The sequence below is a fragment of the Falco biarmicus genome, chromosome 13 (genome assembly GCF_023638135.1).
Source record: "Falco biarmicus isolate bFalBia1 chromosome 13, bFalBia1.pri, whole genome shotgun sequence".
Lineage (NCBI taxonomy): Eukaryota > Metazoa > Chordata > Aves > Falconiformes > Falconidae > Falco > Falco biarmicus.
The window spans coordinates 9,488,130-9,498,551 of NC_079300.1; the positions used below are offsets into that span (position 1 = coordinate 9,488,130).

General features: G+C 44.7%; 1 protein-coding gene and 1 long non-coding RNA gene across 7 annotated transcripts in view; one reads left to right on the forward strand and one right to left on the reverse strand.

The window, feature by feature from the left end:
• Nucleotides 1–1,346: 1,346 nt before the first annotated feature.
• DNAJC19 (DnaJ heat shock protein family (Hsp40) member C19) lies at nucleotides 1,347–5,696 on the reverse strand. 4 transcript variants are annotated; one of them, XM_056358624.1, is made up of 6 exons: nucleotides 5,585–5,696; nucleotides 5,044–5,095; nucleotides 4,689–4,762; nucleotides 4,269–4,345; nucleotides 3,262–3,332; nucleotides 1,347–1,912 (listed from the first exon to the last, which is right to left on the reverse strand). In XM_056358624.1, exons 1-6 carry the CDS (start codon nucleotides 5,585–5,587, stop codon nucleotides 1,842–1,844), a joined length of 348 nt encoding a protein of 115 aa, XP_056214599.1. In that variant the 5' UTR covers nucleotides 5,588–5,696; the 3' UTR covers nucleotides 1,347–1,841. The 4 variants fall into 4 exon arrangements, with proteins under 4 accessions (XP_056214599.1, XP_056214602.1, XP_056214603.1 ...); XM_056358627.1 differs by lacking the exon at nucleotides 5,044–5,095 and having other exon boundaries at nucleotides 5,585–5,654; XM_056358628.1 differs by lacking the exons at nucleotides 5,044–5,095; nucleotides 5,585–5,696 and adding an exon at nucleotides 5,153–5,555.
• LOC130158144 (uncharacterized) overlaps nucleotides 5,023–10,422 on the forward strand; it is a 22,166-nt gene continuing 16,766 nt past the window's right edge. For 2 of the 3 annotated variants that reach the window (XR_008825183.1, XR_008825182.1), the window contains exons 1-3: nucleotides 5,069–5,155; nucleotides 6,456–6,568; nucleotides 7,852–10,422. The exon at nucleotides 7,852–10,422 is cut by the window's right edge. This is a non-coding gene — a long non-coding RNA (uncharacterized LOC130158144). Of the gene's footprint in view, nucleotides 5,156–6,455; nucleotides 6,569–7,851 lie in introns of all 3 variants that reach the window. The other variant, XR_008825181.1, reaches the window with a different exon arrangement.

The window sequence follows — 10,422 nt, forward strand, 5'->3', positions numbered from 1 at the left end:
TTCAGACTGCTTATCTTGGAGAATCACGTACCCTGACTGACATATATAGGAAGTAATGCAATGCAGTTTGCGGGAGAAGTGTGACACACTAACCCACCTTTTCAGGCACATGAGCAAGAGCAATGGAGCAGAAATCCCAGGTGTGGAAAAACATCGAGGTAGCACGGAGCTGTTGCAGGAAGTCTGAACAACCGGTAGTGCTGAAGTTGTGCCGACTTGAAAGAAAAAAACTCGTCTTACCTGATTTTGTCAGAAGGTATTAAGACCGGAGCAAGTGTTCTGACCCACCCCTGGCTCCAGCTGCTAGGCCACCTACAGCTATGGAAGAACTGGACCAGCTCTGTTGGGTGAGTATTTTGTTGGTGGAGATGGGCTGGTTTTAATTTGACTTAAGGGTGATACTCAACAACAGCGTTCCCTCCCAGAGCACAAACGCAGTTAAGTTGTTGTAACTCCTAAGTGTGCACAAGCAGGTCAACCGATAAGGCAGCCACAAGAGTGGAAAAAGTTGAAAAAACAGGGTAGTTAAAAAAAAAGCAGCTATGTTTAAAAATTCAGTGTTATTTTGACAGGGGAAAACTGAAGTACAGTAGCATTCAGCATATGGCTCAACGTGCAGGCTCTGGAACTGCTGTGCAGCAATGTTCCAGCTGGATGTTTTACCCCACTTTAAATTTCGTAGTAAAACAAAGGTACCTCTCTTTGTAGGTTCTAAGCATTTTCCACTTCATACTCATGTTGCTGACCTGATCCTCTCTTCTGAAGGCAAAACTCTTCCTTGCTGTTCTGGTAATCCATACTGCGTGGCCTGTAACTAGTCTGCAGCAGCCAGGGTTCACGCAGAGGTGTACGACAGCTTACGGCACTACTCCGAAGCAGAGGCTGGTTAGTTCAGAAAGCTCTGAAATCCACTGTATTTATGAACAGGTGGGCATTAACTCCTACACACGCTGCCTTGCATTCAGCAGTCTTGCCGTAGTGACAGAAAGACTGGCAAGATCCTCGGAGCAGGACAGAACTCGGCCTGACGCAGGCACTGGCACAGGCGGCTGTGCTGGGGTGCGTTAGGCTTCATGCAGCACAGCAAGTCCAGCTCTGGTGTCTTCAGTGGTCTACATAAAGAGTTCCTCTTTCCCAACTGCTATAAACACAAACTTTATTATGTGAATTCTAACTGTAGTGTAAGATAATGGATAAAACTGCAGTACTTACACATTTGGAATTTATTAAGTGCTATAAAATCCATTAGGAACTGAAAGTTGCTAAAAAATTCAGGACATTCCAGACCCGTCAGTAATACTTGGAGTTCAACCAACCTTGTTTTTCACAAGGCAAAGACAACTGAGTATGTTGCTTCCTGTACTTTTTATTTTTTCTGAGACAACCACACATGGGTCCCAATTCTTCCCATTCGATAAATCCTCTGGATTTTTTCCACCCCCTCCCCAAACTGGTTCATCATGCTATCTTTGGCATATGAAAGAACAGCAGCATGAACTTCAAACATAGCTAGTTTAACAAAAATCAGGTAACAGCATCTAAGCATACCTGTACCTGGTAACATGCACTGGCCAAACCAAGTTACTTTTTTTTTTTTATTTTACACAAATGGCAGATTTTTGCCACTTAATATCAGCTAGGGGAAAAAAAAACCAAAAACTTTTAAGCCTTGCTGCCTCACACGTTTCCCAAACAGTGATGAAGTGAGTGGGGAGGGAATTTTACTTCCCTGGATTCTCATTTCCAGCTTCATTTATATTAAGTCATTATGAGAACTTTTCTTAAGCCATTTATCAAAAATAAGCATTTGCATGGACAAACCCTCTGATTTTCTCTCACATTCATTTTTTAGCTTGGTCTTCCAGTAAATCTTTAGCTTCATTGATTTTGGCTGCTACATATGGAGAGCCACCTAGAAGAAAGATAACCTTCATGTCACATCAGATGAAAAAAATAGTTTCTATGTTGTTACTAATGCCAGAGTACACAGGGGAAAAAAGTGAGCATGATCTGGAAGTTGCTCAAGTTAAAGGAACAAGCTGTTATGACTGAAGCCATTTTAAGTTTACACATAGAGCCACCGGAGTAGCTAAGCATGCAGACAGCCCGTTCCTGCTAGATGGCTTTAGGTTTGTTGGAATGAGGTTTTTTCTCCGGTTTTACCAGTCATAAATGAATCTGTTGCTAATGACAACATAAAATCTGTTGTGAATACAGAAGCATTGAACTAACAAGTGTGCAGATAAACCTTGCCCCCCTAATTCAAGGCCAGCACGGAACTGCTGCTGTACCAATGGACTGGCTCAGTCTTTAAACGTGATACAGAAATGACTTACGAAGATTCTGAAACAGTCCACTGTGCAAATGCACTGAAATTGTAACTGACCACGAGGTGCAAGTATTTGTGGCGTGTCTGTGGCACATATACCATGTACTAGTACTAGATTTACTTTTTACTTACTTGAAGTTTAATTTAACTTACTTAGGTCACACAGAATGTGAAATGTTCCTAAGCAGTCTTTGGATAGCATTTTAAGGTTCTGCATATATTTAATAAAAGTTAATTTTGAAGTTCACTTCCACTAGGTACTGTCTATGAAAGGCAGATCCCAAGGACAATTTTGGTGCATAAAAGCAATAAAGTTCAAGAGTCACTTTAAAGGAAGCCATTTTACCTGTTAAGTGAGGATGAAAAAGTTAAACACCAAGAACTAACACATGATTCTGACTTACTGAAGTGAACAATTTAGAACAGGTATAGATGCCTCAAGTTATTAACTTTAAGGACAACTAGATTCCGAGCCTTCAGAGTAGCACAAACAAGTATTTCATCTTGTAGGGCCTTCAGCAGACGCAGAAGGCTCTACACTTGCCATTTACAGTGAATTCCCAATGCACTTGAGTTCAAATGAACTCAAAATGCACATGGTATACCATGCGCACAAACATACTCTGGGCTTTCATTTAACAGTAAGGTGGTTTTAAGTCTCATTTTAACAAATCGTATTTCGATCTGATGCACACAGATCAAGCGACAAGCTGACCTGCTGAATCTGTCTGCCTGCTTTAGCACTTTCAAACACAAAAACATGCTCCGAAACCATAAGGATTAAGGCACCCTAAAATTTGTTCTCACTCAAGTTTTCTGGGGTTTTTTTTTGTAGCTAAGGTAGCTATCTACCAGTCACTTCTTCCCTACACAGTTCTATTAATCTGTATTTTAAATGTATTAATTCATCAATATCACTTAAATCTACTTACCTTTATCTGGATGATTCAGAAGCATGATCCGTCTATGAGCTTCTCTAATTTTACTCCTGTTCGCTGTAGGGCTTTGAAAGAGACAGAAAAAACTGACTTAAGGGGACCTCATAAACCCCCCCAGATCTTTAGTAGATGTCTTAGAACAAGCAAGCCGTGTCTTATCCATAAACTTTGGCTTACATATATGTTTTTCTTTTCCTGTTATTGATCTGTAGCATGAAAGTCCTGGAGAGTTTCTAAAGTTTTTCCAAAACAGTGTATGCTGAAGACAACACGCTACAGCAGTCTACTATGGTGGGGGTCATTCACACAGTTGAAAAGAAACAGAGCTATGTTGTAACATTTCTATTGGGACAACTTCCGAAAGGCTGGAGAAAAAAAAAATCTGGTTCTGATTTATTAAATTTTAAAAAAAGCAAACAACAAACTGTTTGCATACAAACTTCAGTTGGAAGTTGCCTTCAAACAGAAATGGTTCATACTCTTATTAGATGAATGTGTTCATTTGGTCTTAAGACTCTCTAAGTTTTGGCAAGGATAGCTGCCATAATCATACCTAAGATATTCTAGTAAGTGATGAATTTACTCCACTTGCAAGAAGTGGGTTTGCAAGCACCTTCACACGACATGTATCTGAAATTCACCAGCAGCAATGGGAACCACAAGCAAACAGCACAACAGTGTTACCCATACCGGGTAAACCCCAAGGCTTCCTGAAAATGGTATACTTACCCGGACCCGCACGCGGCTTCTGAACGTGCTAGGGATTTGCAGACTCAGGGAAGTCTAGCTAGAGTTGGCTGTAAGCAAGCTAGCATGCAACAATCCCAAATACAGAAAATCCTGAAAGGCTGCTTTTGTATTTCCTGATTTGGCAGTGACACTCCCAGGGGAAGCTGGGCATAGGACAGCACCGCACATTATGTGCTTTTCAAACCAGGCCAGCAACTAGGTAACACTACAGCCTCCTTTTTACCTTTCCTTTCTAGTAAGTTTCCTTTTACCTCACTCCTAGTATTAAAGCTGCTTCTCGTTTAGTCATTTTGGGTTCAAATCCACCTCTGTAATATCCACTGAAGGCCTGAAAGAGAAAACGTGTTAGTTTAAAAACCACCAGTTTCTAAGTTTATTACTTAAAACAACTCATTATTGCTTTAGTAGCTGCTGAGGTTTAGTCTGTAAGAATACTGTGAAGCTTCTTTTCTGCTTGTAATAAGAAAATCAGTTGGAATGTCATTTAAATGAGTACTTGAGCTTGCTAAAACAAGTTCTCTATTAGTCAACCACCAGCAGAATTGCAGAGATGCATTGCTATTACTAACAAAATTATGTTTAGTACTAGAAGAAAACACAGAGAAGTCTGGACTTATTTTGCTAAGTAAACTTTTCAATAAAAAGATGCTACTGATACAACAAAAACTTACAGGTTTTGGTAGATTCTGAAGTGCTTGTTTTACTTGTGGCTCCATTTGTTTCATAGCTTTTAGCGCATAGCGACCTTAAAGAAATCAGTGTTGAACAAGGCTAAGTATGAAGTTTCCTGAAGATTTAGGAACTCAGTGAAACTGGTAACTTGTGGATTAGAACACAAAACAAACTTTTGGGGGACAGAAAAAAAGTAAGCACTTTGATCGTTTGATTACAGCTGTGTTTCTCAATACAGGGTCTCCCAAGAGAGTGTCCTGCATCAGCTATTAAACCACCTTAATATTCGTCAGTACTGAAGCAGGCAACGGTAGCTACAACGGGGTGTTCAGTGTCCTCCCATCATCCACAAACCTGCAAATCCAGCTGCCGCTATGGTCAGGCCAACCGCCACCATGGTACTGGCCTAAGCAGGGAAGACACAAAGCGTTTGTTTACCAAAGGAAAAGAAAACAAAGCCTACCCGGTAAGCTCCACAGCAAGTCGCATTAGTACATGCGTGGGGAACAACACGACTAGGGGAAGCGGCCCTAGCAGATTCACTTCGGCTACGCTGCCGAACCGGCCGCAGAGGCACAAGGACGCGGCCCAGCTGCTGCCGGCAGCGGGGCGGGGGTCGGCCGTGCCCCGCAGCCCCGCGGCTGGGGGGCCGAGGGAACGCAGCCCAGCAGCACCGTCCTGTTCGGCGGCCCCGCTTTAATGACAGTGACCCCGGGGCCGCAACCATGGGCCCCGCCGCGGCCTGGGCGGGGCAGCGCCCTCCCCGCGCGGCCCCGGGCCCCTCGGCACCGCGGCCGTGCCGGGCCAAGGACGCAGCGGGCTCCTCGGCGCCGGGAAGGGCTTGGGAGCCGCCGGCACAGGCACAGGCGGCCCCCGGGTCCCCGCCCGCACTCACCATGGCCGCCCCAGCCCCGCACACTGCCGACCGCCGAGCCGCGCTGGCAGAGGGCCCCGGCTCGCCGTACGGCACCCGGACCGGCCGCAAAGCCACCGCCGGCTGTCGTAAAGCGGCGCGGGAAGGGGAGGGAGCTGCGGACACCGCCCCGGGGCGGGGGCGGGCGGGGCAGAGCCCGGCGGGGAGGGGGGGAGGGGGCGCGGAGCGGGCGCGGAGCGGGCCAGAGGTGCTGCCGGCGGGGGTGGCAGCCCGGCGGGGGCGGCTCAGGGGGCGCGGGGCGGCGGGCAGCCAGGCCCTTTCCCTGAGGAAGGAAAGCGGCCCCCCGGCCCGGGGGCGGCGGGGACCTCCCTGACCACCCCGTCCTCCTGCGAGCTGCGGCCGCCGCCTGCCCGCCCCCGGCGCTGCCCCCGGCCCCCGCGGCGCTGCGGCCGGCCCGCATGCGGCCCCCCGCGGGCATCGGGCGCTGGTCCCAGCTGGCCACGCGCAGTTAACGCGCTGCTGAAGGTTACTACGAGTTGAGGGAGAATTACAGGCTGGCACGTGTACCGGGGGGTATTAACAACGCGGTGTCTTGGGCTAGCGCAGCGTGGTGTGCAGCACCGCCCGGGTGCCCGTCTGCGGGTCTGGTCCGAAGCCAGGGGTTTGGAATCCGAGCGCGGCGGGTGAGCAGGCTGCGGCCCGGGGTGCTGCGCGCTGGGCACCCCTCAGAGCACCCCGTGCCGCTGCCTGGCTGTAGCTTGCAGGAGTGAAAAGCCCCTCTGTGCTTGTAGAACGTGTCAGTGCCCTCATGGGCTCCCAGAGGACCTAGTGATTGAAGGCAATAGATTTTTTTAATCATACACAGCAAGATTTCACTGTACTTTGATGCCAGGTGTGAAGCGTGTAAGTGTGGCAGGTAGCAATATCCGTGTTCATGACAAGCACAAGAGGATCCGTCTGACTTGCAGTGGGCATTAACTGATTCCTAGCTCAGTTAAAAAACAGGTAAGATTGTTGGAAAGTGGTGGAGGGGCAAAGTTTGTAATTGCTAGTAAATCAGTCACAAAATTCCCTCAAGCTGAACGAAGGAATACAGAATCTAGATGTATGTTCTTTCTCGATAATTCCTAAAGTCAAGTATGATACTTACAATCTTTTACCTGTGTTGTCCTGAGTTATGCTTCTTATCTGAGGAAAAAACAGATGATACTTGACATATTTTACCAGGGCTACTATATTATTTCTGAGCTTATGTTGATTGTTATTACTCTTGAGTCTTCATTTTTGAAATTTGCATTCTACCTGGATTGGTGCTGAAACTTGCATGCCTGTGCTGTGAAACTCTATTAAGTATTAGGAAAACAAGCTTGTGGTAGTTGTAGCAAAGAGATTGGAAAGACTAAAGCCTTTATTTGCACTGACAATGATTTGTAGTGAGCAGCAGTTCTTCAAAATGAATGTCCTGATTCTTAGGTCTCCCCCACATGGAGATCATCACAGGATCAAGGCCTGAATCAGCTATCAGGTGGGCTCTGGTCCCTTTATGTAATGTAGGTTCAGATTTGCAGCAGAATCTGCTCCTCTCCTACCTGAAGATTTCAATTGAAATGTCAACGCTGTCAGCCTACAAGGCTAATATAGGCAGAGCAGACAGCAGAAGGTGGGGGAAGAGCAAGAAGAAGAAAGCTACAAGCCTAGGACTAAGTCCTAATGGCATTCTTCAGCCATGAGTTTATAAGGAGCTTTCTCTAGATACTGGCTGTCTTTCTGAGGAGAGAGCAGAGGGGTTTGCACTTTTGTTGGTGATACTAAGGTTGGAAGTTGAAGCTAATGCACAGGTTGATGATGGAAGCTGTAACAGGCAGTGTCGGATTTGCATTTTGCTCTTGGTTTGCATGTTACACTGCCTTTAAAAGAACCACTGGATTAGGTGGAACCATCAAGAGGAAGGGGGAGATTGCTCCTTTTCTTTAAAAGCAGCTGTCTGACTTTGGGAGAGAAAACTCAAGACTGTAGGCAGAGGAAGAAAGAAATGGAAAAAAAAAACCCACAGCAGAAAACTGGGAGGCTTTTGCTCGAGTGGGAATATTAGTTGAAAAGATTAGAGGGCATATGGTCAGACCTCTTGGTGATAAGAAGGAAAACTTCCTAGGGACTATGCAGAGATTGTTTCAACCCAAACAGTCATCAAATAAACTGAAACCAAGCATGGAAAACACTACCCTCTAAATATGTAGTGGACAAGAAATAATTTGTGTATAACCCTTTTTACTGTTCTGTTTTGGTAGGATTATTTAATGAAAAGAGCTGCTGAGAGACTGGCATATGTGGAATGGAGGATATGATGTGTCTGCAGTGTAGTAAGTTTCTTGGGTGCGGGTTTCTTGCCTTTTTTCTTGAAACATGCAAGTTTATCTGGCTTTCACTTAGGAAGAAATCTACTCTCTGGTGGACTGCTAGCCAGTGAATGGTACTGCACAAAGCACATCCTGCTCTCCCCACTTCAGCAGTGACATTGTACCAGCGAATGGAGAGAGAGCAGGATGAGATCAGCACATCAACTGTTGGGTTTTTTTCTGGGAGAAGCTGGAAGAGTACTCTAGGTCTTCTGGAACACCTCGTTTGGGAAGAAGGGGAAGGGTTTAGGGACACGTCTGAATCTCTTCTTACAGAAGGGATACTGGGGAGGTGGGGCCTTACCAGACCATTCTTTGCAAGCAGAATTGAGTATTTAAGACAAGCCAATGGTAAGTGTGGTCACCAACAGCAGCAGAAATAGCACAAAATCAGAAAACTTCCTCGTCTGGTCTCTCACGTCTTCAGCCAGCACACCATTTCTCAGGGTACTGACATTGGGACAGTTGTCTTCTGCTCTGTTGTTCAGGAGTGTTTCTTATTTGTATAAAACCTCGATTATTTACCAGGAATGCAGTACAGACCCATGTTCCAGATGAAAGCTTTAGCCACTGGCTTGTGGGAGAGACAAAGTCTGTTTCTTGGTTGCAGTAAATATTTCTGAAGTCTCATCTGAAATGTCAGAGGATGCATTTCCTTCATCACTGCCTAATTCCATAAGCCTCACTCTGGGACGTCTCACTGTGTCCTTTGCACCGGCTGATTCATATTCATCTCTGTCTGTCATATGTAAAACAGGATCTGAATTTGTCCCTCCACAATGGAAAAGGTATGACTGCTCAGCATAGCATAATGTAATACTTCGACAGAATATATAGTGCAAGTCTTGGGTGGGGTTGTTTTTTCTTTGAATTTGTGCTTAAGGTACTGCACATGAGGAACAGTTAAAGTGAAGAAACAGGTTTTCATTTTGGTCTTGAACTCAAAGGAGGTAAGGAAATCTGTATCCTTTTGAGAAGAGAGTCTCAGCTTTATTGCTAAGTTTTGGCTCAAGTATCCCTTTTGTTTATAACTTCATTGTCCCCAAGAAGCTGGGCACAGTGAGGAGCATGCAAGAGCCTACATAACCTGATGTTAATAGGAAATCTGTTGAATAACACTGAAATTGTGCATAACAAGTGGTCCAGCAAACTGCAGATTCACGCTGGAATGATTGCTGGCTAAGGGCACTACTTTGAAGTGCAAAACCCCTCTATTGTTAGTGTCTTTTGCCAGTGACTTGTTTGTGACATAAGAAGGTCACTAAATTTTTGGGGGTGTATCTAGGCTTGCCTTCTAATGCCACCTGCAATGTTCCTTCAGGTCCTGACCATGACATCCATTCAGGGAATCCCATAGTTTCCGTCTGAGGCAGGGACTTGCATTTAAGTGGGGGCACATAGCTGCAGTAGGGCATAGGTAACCTTTATCTTCACTTTTGCACCTTTAAACCAGGATTTGCTCGCCTCCCATTATAAGAGGCAAAAACATTGAGATGCCTAGGTGTGGTATTAGCATAGGTCATAGGAATATCACAGAGTGAGTTTGCAAGTTCTAGCTTTCCTTATATTTAGGAAAATGGGATGAAGGAAGAGGGTACGGATAACATTGACATTAATGCACTTCCAACAGTTAGGGTCCTCTAGTTTTCCAAAGCTGTTCATTCTGTACACAGCTTTTGTTTTGTTCATTGTACATAACTCTTATTTTGGTTCACTGTTACTATATCTATCTTTGATATTAATACAAATTGTAAAGTGTGCAGAATGTGCACTGTTGTTGCCTTCACAGAAAAAACCCAAAAAACTTCCATAATTTGCTCATTTGAATTTATAGAACAATTTGGTGGATTTTCTTGTTAATTATGCAATTCATCTGCTAGATGTGTTTTTGTTCAGTCTGTGTTGTTAAGTTCATGCAACCTGTGCCTTAAATCTCCACATGTGCCAACATACTTGTATAGAAAGTGCACTGACAAGTGTGAACAAGCTAAACACATTGTGAATTTAAAGTGTCATTTACTTTAAGTCTAAGCTTGAACATAATAGTGATTTTTCTGTCAGTACTCATTCTGCTCCTTGATTCAGAGATTTTTTCATTGTATATATAAATTGCATATTTATAGTAAATTTATTTTCACATGCACAGATCCCTTCCATTATACATAACCATAGAAAAAAAAGTAGTCTGAGATTCCATTGCATGGAAAGGAGTCTGGCTAATGTGCATGCTTCCAGTACTACATGTCATGCTTTGGAATACCATGCCAACGCTTCTCCAAAGACAAAAAACCTGAGAGGAATTACCATCAATCTAGGACATACTTCCCCCAACTCATATACTCCCAAGTGTCCATTCTTGTGTCTAAGGCCCCATTCCAGCCACAGTTGCTAACAGAAATGTTTCATGAGCATTTTAAATAGTGTCCTGTAACGGTATTACTTCAAACCCCCAAATAAACATGG

Coding starts and splice junctions, on each gene's coding strand:
- DNAJC19 (XM_056358624.1), bottom strand. Junction 4,763..5,043: donor AGCGGCAGCTGGATTTGCAG/GTTTGTGGATGA, acceptor GATTTCTTTAAG/GTCGCTATGCGCTAAAAGCT. Junction 3,333..4,268: donor GCTTTAATACTAGGAGTGAG/GTAAAAGGAAAC, acceptor TCTCTTTCAAAG/CCCTACAGCGAACAGGAGTA.